Below are 16849 nucleotides of genomic sequence, written 5' to 3'. Positions count from 1 at the left end.
TTTTTTTTCCGGTACGCGGGCCTCTCCCGTTGCGGACGGGGCACAGGCTCCGGACGCGCAGGCTCAGCGGCCATGGCTCACGGGCCCAGCCGCTCTGCGGCATGTGGGATCTTCCCAGACCGGGGCACGAACCCGTGTCCCCTGCATTGGCAGGCGGACTCTCAACCACTGCGCCACCAGGGAAGCCCCAGCCATTTTCTTTTAACTCACTTATTCCTTAGGGGCCTGGCAGGCAAGGCACTCCTCTCCCCACTTGATAGATGGGAACTGGGAGGGGGTCTCTGCCATGACCAGCTGGGCAGGAACACACCACTGACCCTAATGCTCTCCCTTAGCCAACGGGCTCTCTGTCTGACTTCTTTCACAGACAGTTTCACTGCCACAGAATTATAGTCGCTCTGCACTGGAAGGCTGGATAATGTCTGCTCACCACAGATGACACTGACAGCTCGGCAGCAGCAGGTACTGGGCTGCGGGGTGGGGGACATTGTGGAGCCAGCTCTGTACTGGCCTAGATCTCCTGGCCCTGACTGCAGCAAGGGGCACTCACTTGAAGGTGAAGGCCTCGGGGGGGAGGTACACGCCATCGCCCACTCGATACTGGATGCCGTTCTTGGTGGCTAAGCTGTAGAGGACCCGTCCATCCAGGTCCTCGAGCTGCTCCATGACCCTGGGAATTTCCTTCTGCCTCATTTCAGCCAGACGTGCACAGCTTGCACAGAACCTGAAGGAGTGAAGGACAGAAACCAAAGGCCCTTAAGTGGCTGGTAGTGACTACAAGCAGCTGCCACTGGCTTAATCCAGACTCTGGTGACCAAGAGGAAGGATTTACAGATGTTAGGAGGAACTGGCTTTCCTGCACTTTTATGTTCACACTTTGAAAGCACTTATTTGGGACCAAAGCCCAGAGATACACACAATAGGAAAATGACAAGCCAACCGCACTTTTGAGTAGTCGCTCCTAAGACATTAAGAAACAATCTAGAATATGGTCAAGAATCCACCACGAGTGATAATGCAGACAGTGGTAAAGACAGGAACTCAAAACGTCAGAGGAGGTTCACGCTATTATCTCTAAAGGCTGAAGAGGTATTTGGTAAAATTCAACATTATTTCTGATTAATAAACCCTTAAAAGGAGAATTAGAGATTGCCTTAAAAACAGATCAAGCCAAAAGGCAGCTCCAGGTTGACTGGAGAAACACCAGAGGCATCACAGCGAGCCCTCCTAGCCTCGGCCCTGTCAGCCTTACTGTCGTCACACACCACTCGCTCTGGAGGTGCCGGCTGCCACTTTTAGTTAAAACAAGTGAGATACCAAGGTTAGAAAGGAAGACGTGGGGCACTGAACACTTTATGAGAAGCAAAAGCCTCCCTAAAAGCATTCCCCCACCAGTTCCAATAAAATGGAATCAAAGATCTCACTTACGAGAAAAGACACAAGATCTGTGATACGGACACTGAGGAACCCAGAAAGACACATCCTGTTCCTGGATGGGACAGCTTCTCATGAGGGTCACTCCCCACCAGGCTGTCCACACACTTACAGCCACTGCAACCAAGTCAGGCTGCTCTTTGGTTGGTGAGGAGGACGATCAGAAGACGTGGGGAAAGCAAACCCAGCAGAGAGAAGCACGGGAAAAGCTCGAGGGCTTCATGCAGACGCATGGCGTCCCCGAGCACCATCAGAGCGGCCCAGGAGCGCAGTCGCGGCACTCACTTGTACTTGTTGTCCTCCATTGGCTGAGTTTTTGGAGGGGACTCAAATCTTGCGTAGTCTTGGTCATACCAAAGCTGGTAGAAATAGGTCTTTCCGTCATCCTCCGACATCAGGGCCTCAGGGTCCACGCCTCCCTAGGGACGAGACTGCCGTCAGCCATGATGACCCCATGCATTGAGGAGGAGCACACGAGGGGCGCCAGGTACTCACCTCCAAGGCCCAGTTTTCCGATGGGGCTTTATAAACGACCTGCACTTTGCTGTGAATGTATGAAAGCTGCATGTCCTCACATTCGTCTACCAGGAACAGCTCCAGGGGGTCCGACGTGGCCCCGAGGACCGTGTCCGTCCCAGCACAGAACCAGTGGGCATGAAACATCTGCCCGTTGCTGCTGTCCTCCCACAGCGCCGTGACCCTGGAGCCGGAAGAGGGGGCGGGAAGGAAGTTCTAACTTGACCGGCAGATCTGGACCGAGTCTCCTTGGGGGACATGTGTTTTTTGTTTTTAGTATAGGGCAAAGAGCTGCTGCTATTCTTACAAAATGGGCACCTCCTACTTACTCAACAGAAAGTGTGGGCTGAAGTCAAGCAGAGGGAAGGACACAAACCTTGCTAAATACAGTGGTTTTGAAGAATCATCTGGAATAACAGAAACACAGTCCCCCACTTCCAGGGTTTCCGAGTCGATGCATACCTTCTTATAGTAACTCTTCTTCCCATCGGTCTGAAAACAAGAGCTTAATTTCAGGTGAGGATGGGTTTGAAGGTCCGTGCTAGGCTTGACCTGCGAGTTCCTGTTACTTTATAGGAAAGTATCACTCATAACAATTTCTCCAAGAAGCCGTGAGCTCTACCAGCCTGGCTACTATACAGAACACCCAACTTCTTTGGCTGGAAGCCTGCAGCAAAGGCTGCTCACATCCCTCTATCACCACCTCTGCCCTCTTGTGTCAGCAGCAAATGGGATTCTAGCATTCAATTGTAATAGCACCGTACCCCACTCCCCACACCTCCCTTAGCCACACGGACCTCCTTCTTTCTCTCCCACAAGGAAAGCTGGTCCCACCTCAGGGCCTGTGCTCTGGTTCCTCCCCAGACCTTCATGCACTGGCTACTCTCCAACCTTTTGGTCTCAGCTCAGATGTTGCCCCACCAAGAAGCCTCTGTGGCCCCAGCACCCTTCCTGCCCCCTGCCCTCCTGACAGTACATGTGTCACGGGCAGGGGCTTAGTTATGTCTAGGCCTAGAGCAGCATCCAGCAGGGTAGGCCTCACGCTTGTTGAGGGAACTGACCATCTTTGGCTTATGGACATCGAGAGAAAAACACTGAGATGACATTCACTCTCCAGCTTTGGTAAAGGATTTGACCCTTAGACAGGCAAGTAACCACAGAACCCCCGGGAGACGGTCTGCTAGTGCCCCCAAACACCTACTCCTAGGCCAGAGAGGACTGTGAAGGCTCTCTTCAAAACAAGCTTGGAAGGGGAAACTGACACCCCAAGAACTGTATCAAATGCCCATTTTGGGGACTTCCCTGGTGGCATGGTGGTTAAGAATCCTCCTGCCAACGCAAGGGACATGGGTTCGAGCCCTGGTCCGGGAAGATCCCACATGCCGTGGAGCAACTAAGCCCGTGCACCACGACTACTGAGTCCGTGCTCTAGAGCCCGAGAGCCACGACTACTGAGCCTGCGTGCCACAACTACTGGAGCCCATGCGCCTACAGCCCGTGCTCCGCAACAAAGAGAAGCCACCACAATGAGAAGCCTGTGTACCACAACGAAGAGTAGCCCCCGCTCGCCGCAACTAGAGAAAGCCCGCACACAGAAACGAAGACCCAACGCAGCCAAAAATAAATAAATTAAATAAATAAATATATATAGTTTTTTTAAAAAGCCCATTTTGGAGTGTGAGGAAAACTGAGTCCTTGGGCGTACAAGCAAAAAAATGCATTTCAGGTGCTTGACCACAGGCCTCGGCCTCTCAGTCAGCTCTGCTCCGCTCACGGGACAAATGGGCAGGGACAAACGGGCAGGTTTCTCAGCTGCAGGGCTCAGGCTGCTTAAGACGTCTGGCAGCGAGATACCACGAGACAACCGGCTTCTCAGAAGGGCAGCGCTAAAACGACTGAGAGCCTGCTCCTGGATTACCTTGACAGCTTCTCCAACCCAAAAGATCCGATCCTTGTTCTGCTTCTTTTTCTTCCCCTGATGCATCTTTTTGGGTGATGGCATCTCTGGAATATTGTCATCCACTTCTTCATCATCATCTGCCTCCTTCATGGCCATGTTGGGACACCTACAAAGTCGGTTATTATAAGCAAGGTCCTCTTTAAAAGTAAAACCACTGGTTAGGACTCTGTGCTCTCACTGCTGGGGCCCGGGGTTCAATCCCTGGTCGGGGAACTAAGATCCCACAAGCCTCTCGGCGCAGGCAGAAAAAAAAAAAAAAAAAGTAAAACCAACTGAAGGTGTTTTACTTAGAAAACAGGGACAGGCCTGGTGACAGTGCTAGACAAAGGGACCCTGCCTGCTCTGTACCTGTCAACCCAGCTCCCACACAAAGCCTATTTGCCATCAGCTGGCATTTCCCTCCGTCTCAAGAACAAGCGTTGGCCAAACCTACCTCCTCTTTTGGCAAGCCTGTTTGCTCCTTCCGCTGCCACCAAATTTAACCATATCCTTACAGGCTTTACACTTTCCACACTCAGGCTGTTGACAAATCTAAAACACATTTAAAAAGTAATCAAAGAGTCATTATTAATAGCTGGTAACCAGTTTTTGGTGAATTTAAAAACTGTAAATTTAACCTCATTAGAAGTAAGGGAAGTAAGAGTTAGGAACAAGATACGAGGTTTGCATAGGTTAAGCCTGACACATGGTGCTGGGACAGGTGTGGGGAAACGAGAACTCGCACTGCTCAAAGGATAATTTGGTGACCCCACTCTGGAGAACACTGTTCTAGATCAAAGTTAAGTACATGACCTACACCCCAGCAATTCTGCTTCTAAGTAGAGAAGAGTCACAGGAAGCCTCGTTAGAATATCAAGTTGCCCATCACTGAGGGATAAGCTGGAAGAGTCACAATGAAATATTATGGAATAGTTAAAGTGTTAACTAGTGTGACCTCCAAACAGCTCCCGCGGAGATACTGAAGGTCACGTGTCAGACACAGATTAGTCACGGAATTGGGGGCACCATGGTAAGGAGTGTTCCAGCTCACTTCTACTCCTGGCTTCTGGATGTCTTTGAATATGTCATGTTAACACTGTCTCTGGGAGATATCTGACTCACCTACTGGGGTACTGTGAGAATTCAATTAAAAATATGCCTGAATACAATTTGAAAAAAAACAAACACACATGACAGCTGTGAAAGGTTCCGGTTTACGTATACTTTCCTAAAAATTTTTTTTAAAGCTTGGATACATACGCCCTAGATGAAATAAAGTCAAACCACAACAAGAACGGTGAGGACATGCAAATTCCTATTTAAGGGCAGCCACTGAAGACAAAGGAGACGCTCTGAAGTCAGTGGCCAGTGTGAATGCAGGGCAGTTCTGAAGGCAGCTGCTGTATTTTTGTGTTTAAGTTTTCATCCAAATTAAGTCAAACAGATATCAAAATACTGGGTTGGCCAAAAAGTTCGTTCGGGATTTTCCGAAAGATCGGATGGAAAAACCCAAACGAACTTTACGGCCTACCCAACAGACCCGATCCCTGGGTCAGAGAATTAGGGGGGTTAATTCCTCTAGAGTGAAGTAAATATATATTAAAAAATTCAGTAACAGAGGTCTTTTCAGGCCTCAAAGCTAAGCTGGACAAAGTCCCCACTTTCCCAGGGAACTGATGCCATGAGACAAGGCAGGCTCCTGGGTGGATGTCCCTACTTGGGAGGAAGCAGCGCCTCTGTGGGGTAGTCACTCCCTCTGCCCTTACACCAGGGCCTGAGGACACAATGGGACGCAGCCAGAGCAAAGGCACCCAGAAGGCCAGGCTCCTCTGCAACAACAGTGGCGCTGACAGCAAAGTGCCCGAGCATGCCTCTTTTGACAGCTGTCCCAGAAGACATGCAAGTCCCCCCAGATCACTAACTCTTTCTTCTAGCTTCTGTTTTAGGGGTCACATTTGAGGAGTGAGCATCTCAAGCCAGAAAGAGACAGAAGTGAGTCCCTCAGAGATTACAAGGGGAGCAGGCAAGGTTACCTCACAGACGCCACACCGCCGGCGTTTAAAGGCGTTCTCCTTGTCTTCTTTGTCATCCTTTTCAATTTGCTCCGCAAAGAAAGTGTCAAAGATCTGGTAGACCAGCTTCGTAGTGGTGGCTTTGGTGGGGCCTCTGTCCTTCTCCTTGGCAGGATGCCGGATGGTCTGCCGCCTTTCAGCTCGCCTGGGAGAGAGTTTCCATGGTGTTAGCGGGCTGGGAAGAGCGCACAGGATGCTCTGCCTTCTGTCTCACGTCTTCAGTCTCATTCCTGCTGCATCCTTACCTTTTTCCCAAGGTGACCCCGGCCAACTTGATCAGGTCTCTCATGCAGGGGGTCAGGAAGATGGGCTGCTCGTCACTGTCCCCAGCCCGATCATAACTCTCTACTTGTTCCACCACAAACTGGGCGTGTCGAAGGAGAGAATCCTCTGTGAATCGATTCAGGTTGAGCATAGAAGGAGGAACAGTGGTCTTTTAGGGAAAAAAAAAAAGGAAATCAGAGGTTTCCCTTAGGCTTAAGCAAAACTAATCTAAATCAAACAAACAATTTCTGCTGACTCTGAACATGTTTTCTAGCACATCTCATATAAATGGGTGTGAATCCCATATTGTGAATAACCTAAACCTCTTACCTCAATCTTATTGATCAGGTCTTCGTATGTTGAGTCAGGGTTGTTCTGCAGGAACTCAACTACTATCTTACTTATGTAGATCTTCTCTTGCATCACACTGAACAGTGGTGCATACTCTGGGCTGGGATCCATCAAAATGTATTCTGCAAATGCTGCAGTGAATGGATGTTTAAGAGAGCAGTTTGAACCTGATGGCAGCTACAGTGGCCAAAGGGCAGGGATGAGGCTATGAGGCTTACAGAACAGGCTAAGAGTCATTCTGTACCCAAGTGTCAAAAAACATGAAGTACAGTCCAGAGTTAGCTCATTCGGAAGGGGCCTGTCTGAGCCAGCCAGAGGACGGAGACTGGCCAAGTGGCTTTCCTTTGGCTCGATTCTGGTTTTGGGAATTCAGTTTGGGTTTCAGCTGCAAGAACATGACCTGCTTTTACACCGGAGGGTCAGTTCCAGGGCCAGTTGTAGCTAATATAAGAGGCCATTCCAGGGACTTCCCTGGTGGTGCAGTGGTTAAGAATCCGCCTTACAATGGAGGGGATGCGGGTTCCATCCCTGGTCAGGGAACGAAGATCCCACACGGCACAGAGCAACTAAGCCCACATGCCACAACTACTGAGCTCACGCGCCTCAACTAGAGCCCACATGCCGCAAACTACAGAGCCCACGCGCTCCGGAACCCACGCCACAACTACAGTGCCCACGTGCCCTGGAGCCCGCATGCCACAACTGAAGAAGAAAAAACCCACACACCACAGCTAGATAGAAGCCCGCGCATCACAACGAAGAGCCCGCATGCCTCAGCAAAGACCCGATGCAGCCAAAAATAAATAAAATAAGTAAATGATAAATGTTAAAAAAAAAAAAAAAGAGCCTATTCCATTCAAATCTTAAAAAACAAAAAGAGCCCATTCCATTCATGGTCACATGAGCCTGACACCTCCCAGAGCCCGACACTTCCCAGAGCCCAACCAAGCCCTATGAAAGACAGGAGCGAAGGCCCCTTTCAGCTCCCAGAAAGGTCCATGATTGGTCACATACTTACAGGTGCTAAAGCCAAGGAGAGCCTTTTCACCTCCATCAAAGCCAGCAATCCACCATTCATTTATTGGACCAAGATTTTTGCCATTAACACCACCTAAAAGGGGGGGAAAAAGTTTCCTGAAAGCAAAGTAGACTAAGAATATGCCTCTCAAAAACTGAGGAGGGTTAAGTGGCACTGAGTGCCCACCTGAGCCGACACCTCTTATCAGCCAAGCCGGGCAGTCCTTACTGGAGCCATCAGAGAGAGTCTGCTCGTAGCTGCTCACAGCCCAGTCTCAAGCCCTAACTTTAAGAGGCAATAGTTCCAGTTGAATATTGCTCTCATCTCAAAGTTTTGTTTGTAAACTGTCCCAAACAACCTGGAACGTGCCACGTACCTTCGGGAGACGGGTCATCCTCATATATTGGCTTTGCTGAACCAGAAAAGAGGAGCTCGACATCCTTCTCAATGAGGCCGGTGTCGATCGGGCACAGGTGACCTCGTTTACAGTACACGCTAGACAGGCGACAGAGTGGATTTACCAGCTAACCAAAGGCAGGCTGAAGTACAGAGTCAAGCTCAGACACGAGGTGGACTACGTGCAGTCCCTAGACTCAGCTGTCTCCTTGGCTGCCAGAACACTGGCTCAGTACAGTGTTCTTTCACCCAGACAGCTTCTACCTGATTCGCCCACCTGGGTATCAAGAGTGTAAGTGTCTGAAGAGGCAACAACGTGGAGAGGTCAGCGAGACTGATAGTGGGATGGCGGGAAATCTCACAAGGGCACCACCTGCTACACCCTCCCTCGGTGAGTTGCTAGTGGAGAAACAATGGCTTCTCAAGCACATCCTACCCAGAGCTGTACAACCATCCCCTCTAGCTCCAAAATGTTCTTGTTGCTGAAAATGAAACCTCACACCCACTGAGCTGTCACTCCCTATCCCCTCCCCACTCCTGGAACTACTAATCTGCTTCGTTCCTGTGGATTTACTGCTTCATAGCATTTCATATATGGTTAATTTTGTGCTATGTGACTTTCGCCTCATTAAAAAAAATTAAAATGAAGCACATTATACAACAGCATAAAAGGCGAGGTACATCAAGGACATTGGAAGGAGGGACTTCCACCTCCCCCTGGGGGTTCAGCCTCCAGTTTAAGGGCAACCACTGCCTAGAGATGCTCCTTGACATTTGCAAGAATGTGCATCGTTAAGCAGGATGCCAAACTTGAGAAAATCATGGGGTTGGGGTGGGTTCTGCTTATGAACCTGCTCATGCCGGCCTCAAGGCCAGAGGTGCTGTGCTACCCCTCAGAGTCCAAGCGGGTCACGTGGAATCCGTGCAGGTCTGAGAGCACCACCACGCTCCCACCACCTAGGCCCTTGGAAGCCAAAAATCCGCATCTTGGACTCTCACACAATTAAAAAAAATTAAAACATGACCACTTTGAGTGGAGTTCCCCTACCAGGCATGGTAGGCAGACACGGGTCACAGCCTTGCCATCAGGACCTTAAGATGTGGGAAAGATGGACCAAGGGAGGTCAGGACACCGCGGACGCACAGAAGAGGAGGATCCAGCGCCCAGCCTGACGGGCTGTCCACATGCTCCCTCAGTAGAGGCGACATCAGGGAGGAGTGCCAAGTCCCAGGCAGGGGCAGGACCCACTGGTTCACAGGAAGGGCTTATTTCCACCTGCCACTTTCAGCCCAAGTACCAGAGGTAAACAGAGTTCCTAATTACCCAGGTGGTCTGGCTCCAATGGCCTGATGCTACAAAGGCATGTCATTCCTACGAAGTGTGTTTTTACTGCCCCCTTCCCAACCTGCTATTCTTGAGGAGTGGCCAGGAGATCCCAAGCCCTGACACTCCCGACTACAGCGGCCCTGGCCCCTGGTTCTCCTGAACCTCTGCCCCAAGAATGCCACAGGGAAGCACGAGGCCATGAACGTCAGCAATGCCAACAGCACGTTTCACCTGTGCTGTCAGGCAGAGGTTGAGCCAGGGGATCGCTGGTGGATGGGCAGCATCCCACTATAGATCAGGATCCTGATCGTGGAGCGTAGGAGACACCACCAACCACAGCGAGTGTACAGAGTACTGCAGGAGAAACATACTGGGGTTTCCCTGGGCCAAGAGCCCCCCAACCCACTGTGTGTGGGGCAGGAGCGTCGGAAAGGCTGCCCAGAAATGATTCCACCTGAGGCTACAACAGGCGGCCCGCCCACCCCTACTATTCTCTGGTCCAGGGAGCGGAAAAGCACGTGTCAAGGCCTGAAAGGAGACATGGGCTGGTCCTGGAGCCAAGCCATTTCCCACAAGAAGCAAAGTGAAGCACCTCCAGTGAGGGGGACAGAACGGAACCAAGGGGGCTGGAGAGCACGGGGACTGCTCACTCACAGGCTCGTTTGAGCCCTTCCAAAGGTACAGTCCAGACGTCACAGACCTCTACGCCGAAGAGCCCGGCATCACTGACACGGCCTGCAAAGCCCTGCAGGATCCAGGCGCCTCCCGGGCCCCTGTTCCCCTACCACTCACCCCCAGTCCCTCTACTCCACCCACACAGCCTCTCACCTAGTCTTCCCCAGCCAATGTGCCCACCTCCCAGCCTCCATGTGCTGTTCTCTTCTCCTGGATGTCTTTCCCTCACTATCCCCTCGGCTTGTTCTTAAGCCACTGAGGTCTTTGCTCCAGTCCCTTCCTCTCCATTCTAAACAACTTTCCCCCACCCACTCTCTGCTCCCCATGCTTTTCACATCTGTCACAGTGTCACTACCTGACAGGCCTAACTTTTGTTCTGCCTCCACGAGACCAGGGAGCTGAGGTGCTGCATCTGTAAGACCTCGTGCAGGACCTAGCACATAGCTGGCCCTCCCCTGAATGAGCTCCAGGATGCTCACCTGCTCAAGACCTAACATTTAGCAGCAAACGTCCACCAGACGTCTACCAGCTTGCTGGCTCTTATCTCGTGTCAGCAGCTTAAGAAATGTTGCAGGTTAGGTATTAAAAACTTCACTAGGATATTGAGAACTTAGGTGTCTTTAGGAAAATGCCCCGTTACGATAAAGCAGAGGCTCATCAGTTACCTGAAGCAGGTCAGTTTGTGTTGGGGAAAATCCTCGTAACTCTCAAAGCCAGATTCATTGGCATCAAAGATGGACAGTCTCTCATTTGTCAACAACTGTATCTCTTCCACCTGAGAGACAATGACCATTAACTAGAGACACAAGGGACAGGAAACTATCAATATAAGGCTGAAAACACAGCTGGAACTTACTGCATCAGGGAGATGCTGTTCATATCTTAGCTCGGGGTCATCCAGGTACTGTCCGCACTCAATGCACTTCAGAGGATCGGTCTGTGGAGGCACGAACACAAACGGCGCTCAGAGAGCCAGCCCCAAGCAATCGCATTAGTGGTGCACAACCGGTTTTACTCCCAGATATATGTTTACCTTGGAGCACACTACTGCCATTTTGGTTCGAGCCATTTTCTTCTCAGTTCTGTGAACCAAGCAGAAGGTTTTTTTTAGTCACTTCACAACATATCAGAATCTGCCATCAAAGTTATACCTGATCCACCAGACACAGATGAGCACCAGACGCTGCATAAGGGGCAAGGTGCGAGGTCGTAAGCGTCTTTACCACGCGGAGGGGATCTGCCTCACGTGGCAGAATTGGAACGTCTCGGTCCTGTGCTCACACTCCATCACGTACAAAGCTAAGGCTGCTCCAGATTTCACTAAAAGCCCCTTTATCTTTCTTTCTAGGACAACCATTTTAATATTATGATCTGCTTCGTATAAAGACAAAAATAAGTTCTTACGGTTCTTTGCATGTAGTTCTGCGTCTCTTCTCCTCCTAAATGGAGAAAACAAAAGAGTGGAGGGTAAAAAAGTATTTTCCATCTGGATAATGCTTCAGTTAAGAATTTAATGTACAAGGTTATCACAAAATGTACATGGTTATCACAAAAGTCAGAGGCAGGAAGGCAGTCAGAGAACCACTGAGACCCAAGCCATCTCCAGTGTCTAGTCTTATGCACAAAATTCCTTTTTTTAAAAAAATTAATTTATTGATTTTCTTTTATTTATTTTTGGCTGTGTTGGGTATTTGTTGCTGCGTGCGGGTTTTTCTCTAGTTGCAGCGAGCGGGGGCTACTCTTCGTTGCGGTGCGCAGGCTTCTCGTTGCGGTGGCTTCTCTCGTTGCGGAGCATGGGCTCTAGGCACGCAGTAGTTGTGGCATGTGGGCTCAGTAGTTGTGGCTTGTGGGCTCTAGAGCGCAGGGTCAGTAGTTGTGGCGCATAGGCTTAATTGCTCCGTGGCATGTGGGATCTTCCCAGACCAGGGCTCGAACCTGTGTCCCCTGCATCTACAGGCAGATTCTTAACCATTGTGCTACCAGGGAAGCCCCTAAACAAAATTCTTATAACCAGACTTCCTTAAAAGACTCATAAGACCACTTTAAAGAAACAAACAAAAAAACCCAGCTTTACTGTATAAGTGGTACCTCAGAGTAAGTATATAATTGAAGAGGGGTACTATGGACTGAGTTGTGTCCCTGGCCCCCCACCCAATTCCTACGTTGAAGCCCTAACACCAAATGTGACTGTATTTGGAGATGAGGCTTTTAAGGAAGTGACTATGGTTAAACGAGGTCACAAGGGTATGGACCTAATCCAATAGGACTGGGGACCTTATAAAGAGGAAGGGACACCAGAGCTCTCTTTCTCCCTACGTGCTTGCACAGGGAAAGGCCATGTAAGGAACCAGCAAGAAGACAGCCGTCCACAAGACAGGAAGAAAGACTTCTCCAGAAATTAACCCTGCTGGCACTTTGAACTTTTAGTTCCAGTCTCCAGAACTGTAAGAAAATAAATGTCTATTGGTTAAGTCACCCAGACTGTCATATTTTGTTATGACGGCCCCTGCTGACTAATATAAGAGAAAATTTATTTCTAGAATTATTTTGGGTAAATGAAGGAATGGTAGAACACAACTATCACAATCTGTAACTCCCAGTGAAATAATGGATTTAAGCAATGACTGTTAAAAACATTAGGTGGAAAGCTGAGGGGAACTTTATAATGGATGGATCAGGCAGATGGCACCTGAGCTCAATGATCAATCCTAACACCTTAAAAAGATAACCATGCCTTATGGTATGATGTAACAGGAAGTACACAGCATCACCTCATAAGTACTCTGGGAAACAAGAGACCTGCCTCTGGTCAAGCCTCTGGACCTAACTACCGGTCTGCAGGCGGACAGGGCTGGAGGGACATGTCAAGCCTGAGAACCCACAGACGCTACAGGTAAGCTGGCTAGTTCCACCAAGTGCAAGAAAGAGGACAGGGTGAAACTGCAGATGACACATTGAGGACAAACAGGAACCAACTGTATTATATAGGCTGTGTTGGGGTCCTGAATCCAACTGTAAAACACACAAGGGAGACCATCAGGGAAATCTGAACGGAGATTAGGTTTTTATATTATTGTGCTATGATAATGGTATAGCGGTGATTTTTTAAAAAATAAATTTATTTATTTTTAAAATTTTTGGCTAAGTTGGGTCTTTGTTACTGCGCACGGGGCTTTTCTCTAGTTGCACAGAGTGGGGGCTGCTCTTCGTTGTGGTGCACAGGCTTCTCATTGCAGTGGCTTCTCTTGTTGCAGAGCACGGGCTCTACGCGTGCAGGCTTCATTAGTTGTGGCACGCGGGCTCAGCAGTTGTGGCTCACGGGCTCTAGAGCGCAGGCTCAGTAGTTGTGGCACACGGGCTTAGCTGCTCCGCGGCCTGTGGGTTCTTCTCGGACCAGGGCTCGAACCTGTGTCCCCTGCATTGAGAGGGGGATTCTTAACCACTGTGCCACCAGGGAAGCCCAGTGGTAATGTTTAAGAAGAGACTCCTCTCCTTTTAGAAGCACTTCTGTAGATATTTCAGCAATACATCTGGGATCTGTTTATCTTCAGAGCGAGGGAGGGTAAGGAGAATGAGTAAGGCTTGGGTAAAACATGCCTAATCATGGGTTGATAACTGTTGAAGGCTGATGACAATGTGAGGGTTTGCTACCCTTTTCTGCCTACCTTGGGGTATGTTTGAATGTTTCCATAAGAAAAATTGTTTAAAAAACACTTTAATACATTCCAGCCAATGGGATGTTATGAAACACAGTAGAATTGAAAAAACTAGGCCTTACCTTTTCATCCTCATCTTTCTCATCAGAAATCTGTGGTTTTACTCTTTCAGGTTCCTTTTCTTCTGGTCTCCGTTTGCTAGCTCTATTGGATAAACAAATAAGTCAGATGTTAGCTTAAAAAAAAAAAAAACTATATTGCCAATTCACATAAAAAATGACAAACTAATGCCTTCCTACAGAAAAGCAAACTATTCCGAATAGATCTGGTGAACAGATACTTTCTTCCCATCCAAAAAAGAAAGTCCCCTTGTCACAGTAGCTCCAAAGGTGTGTCACTAACTCGTGATCCTGAAAGGAGGCCTTCAGAAGCCCCATGTGACTCTCAGACGTGGGGCCTGATGAGAGGTGCTGGAAACTAAGAGACACGTGACAGTGCAGTGACAGGAGCGCTACCCACGTGGCAGAGGGTATCAGGTAAGATGGGGCCCAGAGTTTGATTTCTTATCCAGCCCCGCCCAAACTGATCCAATCTTCCAATAGCACCAGCAATTCCCTGTAAACCTCTACATCACAGATCTCCAACAGTTATTTCGCTAATTTAAATTACACAAAGCACAGCACAAAAGCACAAGCATTTTAACCACTTACAGATCTTTGGGTTGACTTCTGTGCCTCTTTTCATCCTGAGAGGGGAAAGTGTGGGTGGAGAAATAAAAGGGGGAAAATTAATTTCTGAGTAAGAGCGAGACAAAACCCCAAAGTATCAGTTAAGGATTGCAGCACTGTGGAATGAGAGAACAGGAAAATCTGGGCAGGTCTACAGGGTAGAGATGAGGCTTCAAAAATGTTAACTCAGTTCCCTAACACCTACAAACAAGAGTTGACCGGTAGTTGGCAAACTTCCTGTAAAGGGCAAAAAAAATACACATTTTCAGATTTACAAGCCACAGACCTGTGTCACAGCTACTCAACTCTGCCGCTGTAGCACAAAAGCAGCCAGAAACAATACATAAGTGAAATGGTATGACTGTGTTCCAATAAAACTTTATGAAAACAGGCAGAGGGCCAGATTTGACCTGTGGATCATAGTTTACCAACCCCTGCCCTAGGATAGCTCAAAGTAAAAGGGAATATTATAGCCATTTTGCTTATGTCGGCCAAAATGCCTATAGCTCCATCTGTCGTTTGGTCAGGGGTGAAGATGTCATATAGACAGGCATTGGGACAGTAGGAGTGGGGTAGGGGGTGACAACACTAAACTTCGGAATCTAGTATGGGAAAGAAGTAGAAGTAGGAATTCCCGACTTGGTCACCAACTCATTAGACAAAGTCAAATGTCTGATCCTTTTGTCCTTTTCTGCCGTGAGGCAAAAGTGCTGGCTGTGTGGTCTAAAGCTCCTGCCAGTTGCCATCTGAGGAAAATGGGTGGTTTGACAGCACCGCTAAGATCTCTCTAGATCTGAAGGGATGCCAGGCGAATGCTGACAGTAAGGTAATGAATATCCAGACAGAAAAGATGAGAGACAATAAGATGTTAGATAGAACAAGCTGGAGGAAACACCGAAAGGATCATCTGCCATAGAACAAGAAGGGGTGCCCGCTGGAAGCGAGAATGCTCACGACCCAGCAAGTCTGACCTCTGGCTCTGCTCCCTAGATCTCAGACAGAAAACCAGAGACAATCCTGGGACCACCCTCGTTTGGCTTCTCTTAGACAGGGACCAAACTGCTAAGGAGCTTAAGAGTCCTGTGCTGCGGCCCCCAGCAGCTGTATTCCCCCCTCCCCTGGAGTTCACAGCCCTGTGGATAACCTTGCTGCCCAGGACGTTTACACAGGCCCACCCCTGGATCAATGTAGTGTTTTAGGGTTTAAATGTGCTCGCTTAGCTGAACTGGGGAAGCTGGCAGGGAAGGGAGGAGCTAGGCTCAGAAGAACTCAGGAGACTGACTGGTTGGTAAAGCAGCACAAGTGTGATGACACCATGTAGCTGGGGTGACACGTCAAGCCTTCTCAGGACAGAGGCTCTGAAGAGAAGCTGGCTCCACACACGCCTTAGTCCAGCACACAGAGGCCCTCCCCACCGTTATGATACACAGACAACTGAACACTCACTATGTATCAGGCGCTGACATGAAGTGACAGCCACCCACCCCCAGGAAGGGTAGCAGCTGACCTGCCCAGCGCCACCCCACGGGCAGCTAGGGCTGGAGCTGAACACAGAGCCCTACCCCACGCCATTTCTCCCCACCAACTGGGAACGTAAGGATCAGGTAGAGATAAGTGACAGAGTCAGTCTTTACTTTGTCTTCTCCTTCATTCATTTCAGCCTGAGCTCCTCCGGGCCTCGCATCTCTGTCTGGCTCCTCCTTAGATTTCTGTTTAGGTGTTCTGCCGCAGAACGAAACACACAGTCAGCTCAGGGCGCCCGCTGCCCTTTCAAGCAGCCCCAGTGAGGGCTTTACACGGTCTCCTCCCCTAAGTTAGAGCATGGATTGTATTTCTTATCTGAAGGGCAAGTTTTCAGAGCAAGAAACCCAAAAGGCATTTACTACTTCAGAAAGTATGATCTCGGAAGCGCCATCTACACTTCACTGTTGCTGAAACACGCAGTAGTTTAAAAACAAAAGAGACAACAGGGCTCCACTGATCTCTGGTAACCTGATGGGAATCCTGCCTGTGGTGGATTCCTGTGCAGGTTTGCTAGCTGGCCTGAGGTGCCGTCCAGAAAGTCCTCACCTCTCCGTCCGCCAGGGCCCGGCCACTCAGTTCAGGTGTTCTGCCCACCCCAGACTCAGGCCCAGTCTCAACATTTGCTTCAGCCCACTGTCTGTCAGAGGCTGCTTTCCACTTCTGCCCTCAGGTGCTGCCACTGCCATGAGAGTACACCCAGGCTGGCCAAGTCTTGGGGCTGAAGCGGGTCCACCTGACCAAGATCAGCCAATGGCCACTGAGCCGCAAACATGTAAGCTCAAAACATGCTTACTCTCGTAAGCCACTGAGCTTTGGGGCAGTTTGTCATACAGCGTCTTCACAGCTGTGGGGAAGAGACAGAGCTGCTCAATGCCCTTTAACCACCACCTGACTAGCTGCTTGCTGTATGAGCACCACTAAGAACAGGCCTGGGGTCAAGGTCAGCTAA

The 16849-nt window shown here is 49.4% G+C and overlaps 1 protein-coding gene across 4 annotated transcripts in view; it reads right to left on the bottom strand.

The window, feature by feature from the left end:
* Positions 1-16849, bottom strand: part of DNMT1 (DNA methyltransferase 1) — a 43050-nt gene that overhangs the window by 9595 nt on the left and 16606 nt on the right. For all 4 annotated transcript variants that reach the window (XM_024745829.1, XM_024745826.1, XM_024745827.1 and 1 more), the window contains exons 10-27: positions 16011-16098; positions 14359-14393; positions 13771-13852; positions 11397-11431; positions 11026-11074; positions 10849-10929; positions 10658-10767; positions 7971-8089; positions 7595-7687; positions 6556-6707; positions 6207-6394; positions 5923-6106; positions 4344-4441; positions 3869-4016; positions 2327-2442; positions 1930-2134; positions 1720-1853; positions 551-724 (exon numbers count right to left, since the gene is read on the bottom strand). In XM_024745829.1, the coding sequence (XP_024601597.1) occupies positions 551-724; positions 1720-1853; positions 1930-2134; positions 2327-2442; positions 3869-4016; positions 4344-4441; positions 5923-6106; positions 6207-6394; positions 6556-6707; positions 7595-7687; positions 7971-8089; positions 10658-10767; positions 10849-10929; positions 11026-11074; positions 11397-11431; positions 13771-13852; positions 14359-14393; positions 16011-16098 (2091 nt within the window). The remainder of the gene's footprint in view (positions 1-550; positions 725-1719; positions 1854-1929; positions 2135-2326; positions 2443-3868; positions 4017-4343; positions 4442-5922; positions 6107-6206; positions 6395-6555; positions 6708-7594; positions 7688-7970; positions 8090-10657; positions 10768-10848; positions 10930-11025; positions 11075-11396; positions 11432-13770; positions 13853-14358; positions 14394-16010; positions 16099-16849) is intronic.

This window comes from Neophocaena asiaeorientalis, unplaced genomic scaffold, assembly GCF_003031525.2.
Source record: "Neophocaena asiaeorientalis asiaeorientalis breed wild unplaced genomic scaffold, Neophocaena_asiaeorientalis_V1.1 scaffold357, whole genome shotgun sequence".
Classification (NCBI taxonomy): domain Eukaryota; kingdom Metazoa; phylum Chordata; class Mammalia; order Artiodactyla; family Phocoenidae; genus Neophocaena; species Neophocaena asiaeorientalis.
The sequence above is the reverse complement of the archived record's forward strand: the minus strand, read 5'-3'. Positions and strand labels throughout refer to the sequence as shown.